Source organism: Colius striatus, chromosome 7 (genome assembly GCF_028858725.1).
Source record: "Colius striatus isolate bColStr4 chromosome 7, bColStr4.1.hap1, whole genome shotgun sequence".
Classification (NCBI taxonomy): Eukaryota; Metazoa; Chordata; class Aves; order Coliiformes; family Coliidae; genus Colius; species Colius striatus.
In genome coordinates this window covers 20,575,863-20,591,934 of record NC_084765.1, presented here as the reverse complement: position 1 = coordinate 20,591,934, position 16,072 = coordinate 20,575,863, and the positions used below count along the sequence as shown (strand labels likewise).

The following is a 16,072-nucleotide window of genomic DNA, read 5'->3' as shown; positions in this document are numbered from 1 at the left end:
CACTCAGCCATCACCTTCCACCACGATTTAATACCCAGAAAAGGCTCAAAGGGCACATTTTTGGTACTTTGTTGCCTTTTTTGCCTCTATGGAGCCTACATCAGCCTCGTTGCCCTGTTGGGGCTGCCCTAGGTGGAGGGAGGGCCATCTCCCCCCTGCATCCTGCACCACTCCCAAAAATCTGTAATTAGACCAAATGGCATGGTTTTTAATTAATTACCCTCAGAGTAGCAGCTGAGTTGGGGGCACCTAGCTTCCATGGCACCCTGCCACATACATGCAGGTGTGGGGAAGCATGTGTGAGCGTGGATGCACATGTGCAAGAAGGCACATATATGACGCATGCAAGTGCATAAGCTTGTGCAAGTCTATACAAGCATGTGCACGTGTTTACGTATGTGTGAGCGTGCACATGCGTGTTCCAGTGTTGGCAAGCATGTGTGTGAATGCACGTGTGTGCAGGTATGTGTGAAGGCCAGTGCATGCATGTGCTGCAAACATGTGCACATGTGTGCAGGTACGTGCAAGGCTGTGCAAAAGCAGATGCAGGTGTCTATGCTGCATGCCTGTGCAACAGCATTCAAGGCCATGTGTGTGCCTGCATGCATTTGCATATGCCCATATGCATGTGCATGCAAGCATGGCTGCATGTATGTGCATGCAAGCACATGCAAATGTACGCAAGCGTGTCCCAGTAAAACCTGGTGGCCGGGGAGGGTGCACCCTGGGCACCCATGGGTGGGTTTTGGAGGTGTAAAGAACTGTGCCAAAATCTGGGGGCTTGATGGCTGTTCTTTGTTGTTGCTTGGATTTATTTTTAAACCCATTGGCCCTGAGTGATTCACACACTGCCTGTTCTTCTCTGCTCCCCAGCAAGTTTTACGTGACCAAAATAGCTGTTCTGGAAGGAATGGGCTGGGGCAGGGGAACGCAGGGTGCTCCCGTCCTGCCGGTGAGGATCCCAACCTTGGCAAGCGTGCAGGCCTCCCCAAGCCACCCCTGGCATTATGGTTTTGGGAAGGTGGTGGTGCAGAGGTCCCAGGAGGTGGGACCATGGGGTGAGAGTTAACCTGGGTTATAAATATGGGGCTTTGGCAGAAGGCACTGAGTTGGGGAGTCCCCCTTTGCCAACCCCACCAGCCCTGGCATCTAGCCCTTGGCAAAACACAACCCAGCAAGCTAAGGGAGGGGCTCCCAGGAAGTGATGGCAATGAGTCCCTCCTCACACACAGCAACCTCCCTGAGAGCCGAGCATGCGCCTTGGGACCAAGCTCCCCCCCAGCCCCTGCCAGCAGCAACACCATGGGAAAACAGAAAACCCCCAACTTCAACCAATAGGAGGGGATGCTAACTCCCTTCCTCTTTGCCTGCCACCCCTCGGTGCCTAAAGCACTGCATGTGAGAAGTAAAACATAACATCAGGATGAAACTTCCCCCCTCCTCCATGGCTGCAGGCAGAGACAGACACACGTCGCCTTGCAGAGACTGAGCAGAGGCCCAGGTCTAAAGCACTGGAAGCCACTAGCCTGGACCAGACGACAAAGCTGATTCAATAATACTTGAGGTGCTGAGGCTGTAAGAGAGTAATGCTTCTCAAAGCCAGGCCCAAAAGAAGCCCTAGGGACACTGGCTCAGTATTTACAACCAAAACAGCAGAGAAAGTGGTATCAAGTTTCCCACACACACTTGAAGGAAGCAGAGGAGCAGCTTCCCCCAGGAAACACAGGAAAGCAGCCCTTCTCCTCTCACTCTGAGTTGTGGGAAAGAAAAAAACAACTCTCCTTCCCCAAAACTAGTTAGATTTTTCTGCTTCGAGGTAGGTGGGCTTCATCCTCTTTTTTCCCCCCCTTAAAGGTGTGTCACAGTTTAATTAATTATCCTTTCACAGGAAGGTAAAGAAACGCAACACCTGATGATTTCTGTGTATTTTACATTCAAAGTTAATTCCCCATTTTTAAAATTAAGTTCAACAGTAAAAGGCTTCCATCCATAACATCACTCATTTAAGGCCAAAGCAGACACACAGCAGTCCCATCAGTGTGGATATCTCCTTGAGAGAGCCCCTTGGTGCAGCTGGGCAGTGTTTCCAGCACAGCAACCCCAGCTGTCAAAGGACAAGAACTGTGTCTGTCCCAGTTCTGTAGGACATCAGCATCATCAGTTTCTTCTCCAAGTAAAATGCTATCCCATCTCCATCCCTTTTGAGCAGAGAAGACCTAGAGCTGAGCTTTCCACCCCGAGGACAAGAGAGGAAGAGAAAGATGAATTAGTTGGCCAAATCCTGAGCACAGGTGGCAGGAGGTTGAGGAACTGAGCAGTGCTCAACTCAGAGGGTCTGAAGTGTCTTTGGAGAGGCTTCAGAGTGTCTTCTCAGGAGAAGCCAGAGAAGGAAGGTGGCAGCAGGGAGAGCTGCAGTCAGCAGAGACGGTGGCTTGCAGGTAAGCCTCCTATCTGGACACAGGCAGGGAAAGAAAAGCCAGAGCAAGGACAGGGCCACCACCACCACTACCACCTTGACCACTGGTGTGTGGAAGGTCACGGAAGCAAAACCAAGGCCACCATGCAAATAGTGCATTGTTAGGTGTGGACAGTGGGAGGTCAAAGTCAAAAAAAGTCCACACCTTCTTAACCCCTTCTCTCTGCAGGGATGGGGACTGGGAGAGCAGCACAGACTAAACATAGCTCATCCAGCTGAGCAGGTGCCCAGCGGGCTCCAGGGCCACCAGCGTGAGGCATGGCCAGATGCCCCTCCACCAGCACCTCTGGAGCGAGCCTGCTAACAATAACCCTTGCACGATCTCCCAAGTCTCATCTGAGCATGAAAGTGCACCTTTTTCCTCTTTGAGGCAATTTATTTATAGATTTAAAGAAATAAAAATAGAAAGAAAGGGGGGAAAAAGTGGAAAGTACATGCTAAGGAAAAAAAAAAGTTCATTGCAACAGAGCAATAGCAGAAGCTGCGGGCAGGAAGGGGCCCCTCTGCCAAGCCAGCAGCTTTTGAGAGAGGATCCTTCCTCCTGCATGCACTGCGACCGAGGGCAGCGTGACTCTCCCTTCAAAGTCCACCAAACTCATTTTCACAGTATCCTGTGTAGAGAGGTTGTGCCTGGACACCACGCCTGGAAAAAGAGCAGAGATGGTGTCACACAGAGCCTGCTGCCAGGGCCGAATGCTCAGGGGGGCATGGGGCGTGGGTAGTGCTGCCCCTTCCAGGTGTGACAAGGAGGAAGTAGGTCTCGTTCCGTGCCTATAGACTTGGTTTTTGCTCACACGTGTGAGGGAGCATGGGGTGGGCACAGGTTTTCTGGAGAAGCTGATGCTACAGGAAGGGTGGCAATAGCTGATGGGTCCCCCTTCCTCAGTATAAGCCCTCTCCTCAGCAGAGGCACCAGCACATGCCAGAAGCAGAGGCTCTCTTCCAGCACTGCACAAAACAAGCTCTGCCCACACACAGGCAAGAGAAAAGCTTGGGATTTTCAATGAAAATAAAGGTAATTTTGCTCTAGGGAAAGCCCACTCTGCCCTTGCTGCCCTGCCCAAAGTCAGGCCCCAGAGGGGTGGCCTTTGCAGTGCCCTGTGAGCCAGTGCCCAGCAGCAAGGGAGGACAGTTACCCAAGGAGCTTGCAGCGGAAGTCAGTCAGCCGCATGTAGGCATCTTGCAGGTCCCTGACTGTTGCGTTACTCCACAGTCTCTCGGCTACAGCCCCAGCTCTTGGCCTTGAGGAACAAGGGACAGGTAGACAGGTCAGGGGGGAGTTGAAAAGCTTCTCACACGAAGTTCTGAGCTCCCAAACACTTTCCTGATCAACACTCCTCAGCACACAAAGGCACACGGCATCGAAAGGTCCACTCCTAGACACGTGTGGCTCAGAAGTGGAGCAAGGTGACAGAACAGAGACCAGCACTAGAATGTACTAGTTGCAGCAGCAGATCATACAAGAGCATGTTACCATCAAAAAACCCTTCATTTAAGCCTCAGTCAATCTGTTATCAGCACAGAGGCACTGTCAGGGGACAAGGACCAGAACCACACGCAGATCAAACCTGCAGCATTTGTTAGACACTGCACAGTGGCCAAGGAAAGGGGCCTGAGCCCTACACCATGCAACTCCAGCTCACCTCCCCACGGCTGTTCTTACCAGAGCCTGGGGGCCAGGTTAGTGACATCCACATACTCCCCCCACATGCACGCCTCTCCGCCGATCACCCGGTCTTTCTGCTCGGGGCTGCCTGCCAGAGGACAGACACAGCATTCAGGTGATGGGCTGAACGGGGTGACTTATCACTCTGCCCCTAGAGGCACCTACAACAGCAGTTAGTGGCTCAGGTATGGAAGCAATAATTTGCCCTTCTTGAAGCCCCTGCTTCAAACCCTGGGTGAGGAGGGTTGTTTTCTGCTGGCAGCAAGGGAACAGGACACAACACAGGAACCAAAGACATGGTCACCCATGCACCTTCACACTAGCAGTAAGGATGGATCAGCAAAACAGACAGCTCTGGTGCTAGCTCCAAGGGACAAGTTGGTTGCCCTACAGAAAGGGGAGACAGGAACATACCTTCAAACTTCAAAGGCTCCACCTGGTAGGCCGCCATCCAGTCCTGCCCATAGGAGATGCGGTTGAGGTACCAGGGGGCAGAGAGCAGTGCCTGGTAACCAGCCTTGGTGACATTTGCCATCTCCTGCATGTATGGTGTGGAGTTCTCCTTCCACACATGGACAACGGTGTCTGGCCTCACCTGAAGAGCACACGTGAACCCCATGAACCATTATCAGTGCAGCAACAAGAACACCACCTTCCCCTGCAAGCAGAGTGCCCTGACATGTCCACAGCTCCAAACATCCCCCAAAAGGAAAGTGAGGAAGACTTGGGCTTGACTTTTGAGCCACTTCCCACTTGGTTTGCTGAAGCAACAGTAGGAGGGATAAGTTCATTTGCAGTGTCCTCAGCAGGGTTAAAACCTGCCTCTTGCAGGTGTATATACAAGACCTTGGAGGGAAGAGATCGTTGACAGCAGTGTGACAAAGCCACCATGAAGGCAGCTTGCTGGCAGCACCATCGCCAGATCTACCTCTGTCCCACAACAGAGTACTCCCTGCCAGCCACAGCATGGCATCCCCAGCACACTGGCCTGTCTGGCTGCGGTGCTGGCACTCCTCACCTCAGCACAGGTGACTGTGTTCTGGAAAGCAGGCAGTTCTCACCTTCACTCCATTGTCAAACACCTCCTGCCACACAATACAACCTTTGCCAAGGGAAGAGATAATGTCCAGAAGCCTGGAATGGAAGAAAAGAGGGAGTTTCAGGTCATCTCAACTACAGTCCCCTCTATACCGGTTGTACAGAGCCAAAGCAGTAGCATCAATATTCCCAACACTGCAGTGGGACACGAAGGTACTCCTGAAGGAGAATGGAGAAAGCATGGCCCCTCAAGGGGCTTCTTTCTCCTCCCAGGCTTTTTTGTGGCCAATCTCCCAATAAAATGCAGCTAGGCTACTCCCTTTGGTGTCAGGGAGACATGCCTACATGAGCATGCTCCTGGAAGAGGAGATTTGGTGTCCCCAAGGCAGCAGCAGATATTTATGCTGGTCACATACTGCAGCTTCAGGTCCGGGATACAACTGTCTTTACCTCTGGATGTAGAACGACTCTAATTTTTTGTAATCTTCACCAAAGCCCATCTCCTTCATGAAGGCACAAATTTTTGGATTGGATTTCCTGTGTACCAAAGAGAGGAGAATCAAAGCACTGCAAACTGAGCTTTGGAATAAGGCTAAGACATGGACAAGTCCTTCTAGCCCAGGCATTCCAAGAGCTGTGGTTGTGACAGCACCAGCAGCCTCCCACAAACAGTGTCACCATGAACATGAGAAACCCCAGGAACCAACACAGAGAGCCCAGGGGAGGAGAACACCAAAGATCTGCAGATGGCCAGGACCAAAAAGCAATGGGCTGAGACTCCAGTCTCAGGTATGTCCCCCCAGTTTTCATCCAGACTACTCTCAGACTCACCAGCATGTAAAGTCCACCTCATCACCACCGAGGTGCAGAAAGAAGTCTGGGAACACAGTGCTGACCTCTTGAAACAAACTGGTCATAAACTGATAGGTGCTATTAAGGATGGGGTTGATGGGCCCATAGGTCCCAGAAGGATCCTTGCCCAAATAGCAGGGAGTCAGGAGGCCTGGAGCACCTGCGTCAGAACAAACAGAGACCTCTAAGGAAGGGGCTAAATGCAGCCACGTGGTCTCATACACCCCCATAGGCCCTCCTCAGCACTGGTCATTGCCTGCCATGAGGACAGAAGACCCAGGCACTGTGCATGAGGCACAACCACAGCAGTAGAACACAGAAGCCCTATCTGTTGGCAAGGGATCTGTGTTCTGTGCTCAGCTTGTGCTCCTACCACACACATCCACTGCCTCCCCAAACATGCACTCCCAGATGAGATCAGGACTTGAGCCTTTTAGGCTGGACACCCCTTTTTCCCCCTTTGCAACAGCTACTCTGATGATGGGACACAGACACACTAAATCCTTGCAGTTTCCGTCCTTCCCAGGTTTGCCTTTGGTATCTTTCTCCACTGCTTTTTGGGGACATTCCTACAGGAAACCACAGAGCTGGTGGGGAAAGATAGTATCAGTGCAGTTCCCAGCACCCTCCCCAGCTCCATGCACCCATTGCAGGCATGAAAGGAGAGGCAGCCCCAGTTTTGGCTGAGACCACATACACAGGTCATACTCAGTGCAGAACATGGCACCTGGAAGCAGGGGAAGGAGAGAGCAAGACAAAGCAATGTTTTCCTGGAGCTTCTGATACTTTCAGACATGGGAGAGGAGACATCTGCCAGCCTCAGAGCAGGAAGCAGCACGTTAGGATTGGGGCACAGCTTAGTTAAGCCCAAGATCCTGGTAATCGCCCATGATGTTGCTTTTGGCAGAGCAGACACTCCCAAAAAGTCACCAGATTGGACCCAAGAATAGATGGAAATGTTTTCCCTTTGAATATTGTTCCAGAAGCTGGACCATTAGGTCCTACTTCCCTCAGACAACGGTTTGCTCGTCCTCCAAGCCAGCCTGTAGGACATGGCTGCCCACACCTGGCTGTCAGGATCTGGGTTGTAGAGTCCCTGTCTTCCTCCCGTACAACTCCAAGTCTCACAGCAGCAGCAGGCAGGGGCTGCTCCTCACCTGGACCCCAGGAGAGAGTGTGCCCAGGAGTGTCAAACTCCACAACGACTCTGATGCCGCGCAGTCGAGCGTATTCAATCACTGTCTGCACGTCCCTGGCTGTGTACACGTGGGTCATGGCGTTGAAGGCTCCCTGAGGGAACACAGGAAAGCTCAGTGTCTTGTTCGGTGCTGAGGGAGGGATCTGCTTGTCCTAGGCTTGGCCCTACACAGTGATCAAGGTGGGTTACCTGCTTGCTGAGCTCTGGAAAGGTCAAGCTCTCGTAGGGGAAAGATGGGTCATCCACAATGTGCCAGTGAAACACATTGAACTTGTTGTAAGCCATGACATCCTGGGAAGGAAAGGGAATAGAGATCAGAGGATCATAGAATGGTAGGGTTGGAAGGGACCTTTAGAGATCATCTAGTCCAAACCCCCTGTCAAAGCAGGTCCACCTAGGTCAGGTCACACAGCAACATGTCCAGGTGGGTCTTGAAGGAACTCCAAGGAAGGAGACTCCACAACCCCTCTGGGCAGCCTGTGCCAGGGCTCCCTCACCTGAACAGTGAAATAGTTTTTTCTTATATTTAAGTGGAACTTTTTGTGTTCCAACTTCATCCCATTACCCCTTGTCCTGTTGCTAGCTACTACAGAAAAAAGGGATGCCCCAACCTCCTGACACCCACTATTTAGATATTTATAAATGTTAATGAGATGCCCCCTCAGCCTCCTCCAGACTAAACAGCCCCAGTCCCCGCAGCCTTTCCTCGTATGAAAGATGTTCCAGTCCCCTGATCATCTTGGTGGCCCTGCACTGGACTCTCTCCAGAAGTTCTCTGTCCCTCTTGAGCTGAGGAGCCCAGAACTGGACACAGGACTCCAGATGAGGCCTCACCAGGGCAGAGTAGAGGGAGAGCAGAACCTCCCTTGACCTGCTGGCCACACTCTTCTTGATGCATCCCAGGATGCCATTGGCCTTCTTGGCCACGAGGGCACATTGCTGGCTCATGGTTAGTTTATTATCAACCAGGGTCCTCAGGTGAAGATGCCCTGTCTGTTATGAAAGGTCAGATAGCTTGCAATGGAAAGGGCCTGAGGACCCTGTGCTCCAAAATGACAAAACAAGCAGAGTGATCAGATGCTCCCCAGTATCTGAGAGAGATTTAGACATCTCTCTTCAAACACACTAGCACCGCAAAGAGCTGCAGAGTAGTGTTTCCGCTTGCAATAAAATCCTGTTCTCCCTACGACTGAGACAACGGTGGAGACCCAGAGGTCTGTGTCTACTTGGGACAAACACAGAACCACAGCCCATCGTTGTCTGACGTGGCTCAGAAGAAGCCAGTGTTTTCCCTTGCCTCGGAAACAACCCAGCCTCAGAAAGTTATCTGGATTGTACAAATCCAAGATGCCTCAGGGTTTTCTTTTTTACCCTATTTACAAATGGAGCTGAGAAATAACCTATATGAGGCAGTTAAAAGTGACACCGGAATTAAACACAGCCATGGGCACTGGGAAGGAACTACAGCACAGAAGCATTTTTCCATGATGCACACCTGTATTTTGAGAACTGAGGGCATGCTGCCATCCCACTGCTTCATCTAGGGACCAGTAAGCCAGTTTTGCTCAAAAAGCTTAAGTTTGACAAGTTCTTCCTCAATGAGATGTAGATACAGTGGCCCATGCATTAGACAGCTCCTAGGATCTTCTGAAAGGAGCAAAAACCCCAAAGCCCTCCAGGCCACTCAAGGAGCCTTCAGCTGTGGCAGAGGAAGGGACACTCGACCATACCATATCTCCCAGTACAGGCTCCCTACCAGAGTTTCCAGGATGGCTCTCAGAGGCAAGAAGTGACGAGAGGTGTCCAGCAGCAGGCCCCGGTGAGGGAAGCGGGGAAAGTCCACAATTTCTGTCTTGTTTATGTAGTACTGCACACAGAGAACATAAGCAAGAAGGGAACAGGGCTTCAGGCAATACAGCCATTAGCAGGAGGCAATAAGGATGACTTTTGTCCTTAGGGCTGTTGGGACGAGGAAGGGTACCCTCACTGCCCACAGTGCAAGCTAGCCAGGAGGAGCTGCAATGCTTTCCTCACTCAGGAGGCAGGGAACCAGCTAGATTCATTAATCTCTACTTGGCCATTGGCAAGATTGTGCTGCACTGCTGGTACCCCCTCATCTTGAGAATCCCAGCAATCCTCAGCTTTTCCCCATGGAAGCAGAAGCATTATGGAGAGCCCTCTGTCCACAGGAGATGAGACCAGGACTCACCGTGCCATTCTCATCTCTCCCAACAAGCTGGCTAAATGTTTCCAGGCCTGCAGGAAAACCACACAGAGTACCTTTCTCAGCACAGATTCCCCCAAAGGAACAGAGCTCAATTAACAAATAAGTCCATGGAAAGAGAGAGGCAGAGAGAGATATCCCCATAGGCCTGAGGCAGGGAGAGTGGGAATGCCCCACAGAAAGCATGCCTCACCTCTGAGAGCTCCCCAGACAGCATCTGCAGAGAGCAGCAAGGAGCCTTCTGAGACAAACAGCTTATCTGAAACACAGCATCAGAGAGGCCAGTGCTGACATTAGGTCCCATAATCCATCACAGGCTGCAACAGGCCATGACAGACCCAGCTACAGGGTTGCAGTGGCACCAGGCAGGGGTATTGATAGAAGACTGTGCCCTGGAATCTCAGAGAACCAACTTTTGCGCTTGTTTTCTTGTTTGAAACCTCTCCCACTGCTTTACCAGCATACTCAAGTAAGTTCCCAACATTGGGGTAAGTGCTGCACAGCGCTATTTTCAAGTGATGGGCACAAATACAGCCACCCTCCTGTTCCATTCACTCCCTCCCACTCCCAACCCTGACACTCACAGCTTTCCTTGGAGTCCAGGCTGGGAAACCCATCGCAGCCCGGTGTGGCAACAAAGACGAGGAGTTGTGTGCAGGGTGTCTCCCCAAGCTGCTTGCTCTCTGCAGGAGACACAGACCACAGTCATCAAGCCCACCCTGGCTCTCTTCCCAACTCCCAGTCTGGTTAGCAATGGAGGCACAGGAGCACATGGACTTTAACATATATGGCAGAAATCTGCACCCCTTCCTTCCCCCCAGAGCAGGCACAGGGGTGTTCAGCAGTGGCTTCTTTCAACACAGGCAACCAGGAGCACATAAGATGATCTGAACCTTCTGCTGGTGAGGAAGCCCCCACGGAAGGCTTTGCAGTAGAAGCTTAAAGGAGTACACAGAAGAGGAGAACTATCAGAATATGGTCTAGCAGCACCCTCAAGGCTTCCTGAACATCAGCCCCTGCTCTAAGCAACAGCTGCAACTGCAGTTTTCTCCAAGTGGGATGAAAAGCTTCATGTTTCCAAACTCCCTCAGCACTAGAAAGAAGGCATGAACTCAAGAGCTCTGCTGCCCTACCGACACTTCCAAGAAAGTAAAGAAACCTTGTAAAAAAAGGTGGAGAAGGAATCCAAGCATACTGCAGAGTTAGTCTGAGTTAGAAGCCACTGAAAGGTCTTGGCCAGCATAGAAAGGCTCCCAACTAATTCTGGACAGGAAGTTCCAGGCACAATGGCTGGAAAATAAACCCAGTCACATTCAGATCCCGAGCAGGAGCTCTGACCAAGCTTCCCTATCTGAAAGAGTGTCATGGTTTAGCAAGGAGCTGCTTTTGCTTGGTAACAAGGGAAGGGGGTTGCAGTGCAGGCACAGTAAAGAGTTCTTGGACTCACCTCTGGCCCGGCTGGGCCAGTCTGGCGCCTCTGCAATCACTATTTAGGGACGGGAATTTGAAGTGCTGGCAGGAGGTGTAAGAGTGATACAAAATGGAGGCGACCACACGGACCCCACAGTCAGAGACAGAGGAAGGAGAAGCACTAGACCAGAGACCCCTCTGCAAGCCGTGGTGAGAACACAGGCTGTACCCCTGCAACCCATGCAGGGCCATGGCAGGGCTGAGAGCCACCAGCAGCTCCGTGTGAGTGAGCCCGGACGGGCGAGGGACTGTGTGGGGAGACGGCCATGGCACAGGCCGTGCTGGAGCCTGCGGGCCCCAGAGCAGCCCCACACGAGAGGCACAGAGGAGCTGCAGCCTTTGGGATGGACAGACATTGGAGCTGCTGGATGTGTGAGGTACCCTGCGGAGGAGCAGGGAGGACTGGTGCGGAGCCCACCTGTCCTGAGGAGAGACAAATGGCAAAAAACATTGAGAATAGACTGACTGAAACCCCCACTCCCTGCTTCCCTCCAAGTCATACATCAGCGGAGGAGACAGACATCTGATCAGGGCTCTGAGCCCGGGAGGAGGGGAGGGGTGGGGAGGTGTTCTTAAAGGGCTGGTTGGACTCTTCATCATTGCACCACTGTGTTGTTTTATTTTGGTTATGTTTTGGGGTTTTATGGTTATGTTTTAATTGATGTTGCATTAAATGATTTTCTATTTTCTTCCCCAAGCTGAGCAGCCTGCTCTGTTTTGTCCTGGACCTTAAGCGACAATTAATCCCTCCCCGTCCTTTGGCAAATCTCACCTCTTTGGTACTTGAGTCTAATTGTGGTCTTTTGTGCCTTGATGGGCCCAAACCATGACAAAGAGCTATTCCAACAATGCTCTGGCCTGAGTCTTCACTGGAGTCGTTCCCCCAACTCCAAAGGGAGGTGTTCAGCCTTAGCTGAGATGCAGGGGACAGGAGCACACGTTAGAAGCGTGAGACACTGCTAATCACAACCAAGGTCCCTGTCTACTTCCCCACAGCGTTTCCAGGACAGTTAATGCTCAATAAAGTCACTACGAACCAAAAAGCTTGGCTTTGAGTGAGCCAGACATCAAGCAGGCTTCAGCGAGACAGTAGGACCACCAGCATTTGGGAGAAATGCAGAGAGCCTGTGCTCCAAAGCTCACAGCAGCCATATGCCCAAATTTCAACGTGAAGGAGCAGCAAAGCAGAGAGAAGGGAAATGGCATGAAGATAACCCTCTGTTTTGAGCTTTCCTTCCAGTAACAGACAAGCTCGTAGCCAAGGCAACCTCACAGATGTGTAAGCTGGCACGCCAGCACAGCAAGACCTGCTCCCGCTGCTCAGGCAGACAGCTTACCAGGGACAGCCATCACTAGTCTGGGGACACAGGAAATACTCCTTCTGTTGTGAATGGTCCCACCACCACCACGCATGATATTTAAACCTGCCCAGGGAAACACTGCTAAACCTGAACATGGCCTCCATGGCCAAGGAGCAGGCAGGCACCACCATCCTCACACTGAGAGGGCAGTGCAAATGGGCGCAGCAGGGATTGGCAACCCATCAGCCACAACACCTGAAGTTCATGGTTCAAAAGACGTCTGGGAAGGCACATGGCAAATTAATTACAGTCATGGCCTGGAAGCCAACCCTAACACAATGATTGTGAGGGGTAAGCGGCAGCAACAAGGCATCAGTGACGGAGGGCACTGGCTTGAGTTCTATACGGGGTCTCAAGTCTCCCCCAGACTTGTTTCAGAGCTGCCCAATTTGAAAATAAAAGACGAGTGAAAGAGCAGCAAGGGAGATTCCAATCAGAGAGAATTAAAACAAAAATAAAAATCTTTACCTTGAGAGCAGCCAGACACTTCAGCAAGAGCTCAGCTCTCCACCCTTGCAAATATAATTTCACCAGGACACAGCCCTGAGGAGCTTGACCCAGCTGCAAAGTTGGCTCCAGCTCCAGGTTTGGCCCTATTTTGAACAGGGGCTTGACAAAAGACCCCCATATGTCCCCCTTAACTTAGTCTCTGTTGTCACACTTGAAGTCTAGAATGGATGCAGAGTTTGCACATAATCTTGCTTCCTTATTAAACTAACAAAGCAACTTTCTGAAATTGTTTCTGCCATTTATTTTCTCTACTAATAGAAACAATTTCCTTCCATCCTGGGTTTCCATTGCCTGTTCTTAATAACCACCCATGTGGGGGAAAAAAAAAGGGGAAAAATCCTTAAAATTAGTTTCTGAGTGTCATAAAGCAGGGTGTATGGAAAGTGCCGAGTATGAGCTCAATCCCATGATCAACTGAAGTTCCTCTGAGGGATGTGATGTTCGTATTTCACAGAATGATAGAATTTTTTAGGTCGGAAAAAACCTTTAAGCTCATAGAACCCAACCATTCCCCCAGCACTGCCACAGCTACCACTAAACTCTGTCCTTAAGTGCCATATCTACATGTAATTGGAATCCCTCTGGGAATGGTCACTCCACCACATCCCTGTGCAGGCTGTGCCAGGGTTTGACAATCCTTTCAGAGAAAGAATTGCTCCCAATCCCCAATCTAAATCTCCTCTGGTACAATGTGAGGTAATTCCCTCTTGCTCTGTTGCTTGTAACTTGGGAGAAGAGACTGACCCCCCGGCCACGAGCCACAACCCTCTGTCAGGGGGTTGCAAGACCAAGCAGCTCTCCCCTCAACCTCCTCGTCTCCAGGCTAAACACCCCCAGGTCTCTCTGCTGCTCCCCATCAGACTTGTTCTCCAGACCCTTCCCCAGCTCCATTACCCATCTCTGGACATGTTCCGGCACCTCAGTGTCCCTCTTGGAGTAAGGAGCCCAACACTGAACACAGCACTGGAGGTGCCACCTCATCAGTGCCCAGTACAGGAGGTCAGTCATTGCCCTGGTCCTGCTTGCCACAGTAGTGCTCATACAAGCCCCAGGATGCCATTGGCATCTTGGCCACTTGGGCACACTGCTGTCTCATGTTCAGCCACCGTCTATTAACACCCTCATGTACTTTCCATCCTGGCAGCTTTCCATCCCCTTTGCCCCAAGCCTGTAGCATTGCTTGGGGTTGATGTGACCCAAGTGCAAGACGTGGCACTGAGCTTTGTTGACTCTTATACAACTGACTCAGCTCATCCATCCAGCCTGGCCCGGTCCCTCTGAGAAGAACAGGAAAATGTGAATAATGATGTCAGCTGGTTTTAGTTCCTAGCAGCCAAAAAAACCCCAACCCAAACCAAGAGAAGCCTTCTCAGCTCCCAAATAAAAATTTATTTTTAGTGCTACTTACAAGAGTTGAAGAAATAAAATAAGCCAAAGGGTTCCTTGCAGCATTTCAAAGTTGCCCTTATCAAAGTGTGATCTGCTTGATACAAAGCAGAGCAGCTTCCAACACCATTACCCCTCTTCTGCTTTGATCAGGGGTGGCAGAGTTCACACAGACATTTACTTGGAGGCAGTTACTAGGTCTTTTTGATGAATGAAGCATTTCATATTTCCCCAGACATAGCACCTCAGGCTGCTGCAGACCCACGAAAGCACTGAGCACCTTTGTGTGCCAGCTCCTCAGCCTGTCTCTGCCTCTGTGAACGCAGCCAGGGAATTACCTGCATTTCATCCTAGAGATGCAACAGGTGCTATCATGAAGTCTGGGTCCAAGAAACCTTTACAACCTGTCCTAAATCAAGCCCAGGCTCTCAAACCTTTTGCTTTTCCTCATATTATACAATTTCAGGATGAATCAAAGAGCTACTAACTCTGCCAGAAAAGCCACATTGCAGCTCCCCTTTGTCAGAGACTCCCATGGCACAAATACATACTTGCAAAAAACACACATGAAGCAACAAGAGTTCTTCCTCAACATAAAGCTTCACACAGGACACCATGAGCTCGTAGAAATGGGAATAGTCAAGATCTGCAAAAAGCACTGAAGATAAAGTAATTGCAAGACCAGCAACAGCTCTCCCTGCAGCTGCCAAGAAAAAGGAGCAAAATGAAGCGCTGGGGAGATGAAACATGATCTCGAGGAGATAAAACGTCAAAGAGCACACTTTTGATACCAAGACTCTAACTCCTCGAAAGAAATGCAAGACAATTAGTGCTCTCTGTGCCAAACAGGATTAGATTTTATTTTATGACGTGCATGCCACAGGCATTGCCCTCCACATACAAACGCAACACTGCCCTTTGCTCAGCTCGAGCCACTGCACCCACATCACTGCTGCCATCTTCCCTCGCCATCAGTCCCCGCTGAACCGAGATCAGGCGGTCAAAACGCAGATCGCCACACAAACCCCGTGGTTCGACCCCCGAAGTAAATGAGGGTGTGGGTTTGCGGGGTTTCACGAACAAAGCCACACGTCAAAGGGTCAACCGCCTTTCCGGCGACCCCTCATCCCCGCCTGGGGAGGCCGCACAGCCCCCCACCCCGCCGGCAGCCCCCGCCCCGCCTCACCGGTCGGGCGGGCGGCGGCGAAGAGCAGCGCCCAGTACCGCTGGAAGGCAGCCTCCAGCACGGCGCAGCCCGGCCCCACAGCCGAGCCGGCCGCGAAGGCGAAGCGGAAGCGGCGGGGGGGCAGCAAGCAGCGGCCGCCGCCCGGGGGGGAGCGCTCGGCTTGAGGCCGCGGCCAGACGGCGGCCGCCGGGCCCGGCGCGACCGCCAGCAGCAGCAGCAGCAGCAACCCCGCCGCCATGTCGCGCCCGCAGGGTGAGGGAGGGGCAGCGCCGCCCGCCGCGGGAGGGACGGCCGCGAAATGGCAGCTGGGGGTGCCGGGCCCGCCTCCCCGCGCTGCCCGCCGCCCTCGCGGCCCGCGCGTCACGGGGCCGCCGGCATGCTGAGCCAGCGCCTCTTTCCTTACAAATGCGGAGGAACAACCTCATGCACCACGACAGGCTGCGGGTGACGTACTGGAGGGCAGCTCTTCGGAGAGGCAGCTGGCGGTCCTGGTGGATAGCAGACATCCTGGGAAGAGTGTAGCCAGCAGGTCGAGGTGATACCAAAGAACGGAAGAAAGACGCCTTTGTGTAAACTTATACCGACAAGATAACCAAGTCTGCAGGAAGAAGAGACCCCTTTGTGTAGTTAGTCACAAACCAGATAAGCCAGTCATGATTAGCCAGTACTGAGCATCTTGGTTCTGCTGATGGAGTGACAAAAGCA

At 51.9% G+C, this 16,072-nt stretch overlaps 1 protein-coding gene across 1 annotated transcript; it reads right to left on the bottom strand.

The window, feature by feature from the left end:
• Positions 1-1,910: 1,910 nt before the first annotated feature.
• HEXA (hexosaminidase subunit alpha) lies at positions 1,911-15,607 on the bottom strand. Its single transcript, XM_061999523.1, has 14 exons — positions 15,368-15,607; positions 10,039-10,137; positions 9,648-9,713; positions 9,440-9,486; positions 8,987-9,097; positions 7,420-7,521; positions 7,190-7,322; positions 6,012-6,192; positions 5,631-5,717; positions 5,204-5,276; positions 4,557-4,737; positions 4,140-4,230; positions 3,613-3,717; positions 1,911-3,119 (listed from the first exon to the last, which is right to left on the bottom strand). The coding sequence occupies exons 1-14, from the start codon at positions 15,603-15,605 to the stop codon at positions 3,056-3,058; spliced, it is 1,578 nt and encodes a 525-aa protein (XP_061855507.1). The 5' UTR covers positions 15,606-15,607; the 3' UTR covers positions 1,911-3,055.
• Between the last annotated feature and the right edge of the window lie 465 nt (positions 15,608-16,072).

What these genes read in the sequence shown, in the direction of transcription:
- HEXA (XM_061999523.1), bottom strand. Translation starts at nt 15,605, where the DNA reads ATGGCGGCGGGGTTGCTGCTGCTGCTGCTGCTGGCGGTCGCGCCGGGC. An exon ending in GGAGAGATGAGAATGGCACG is followed by an intron (nt 9,098 to 9,439) that starts GTGAGTCCTGGT and finishes CTCTGTGTGCAG; the next exon opens with TACTACATAAACAAGACAGA. An exon ending in GAGTCGTTCTACATCCAGAG is followed by an intron (nt 5,277 to 5,630) that starts GTAAAGACAGTT and finishes CTTCCATTCCAG; the next exon opens with GCTTCTGGACATTATCTCTT.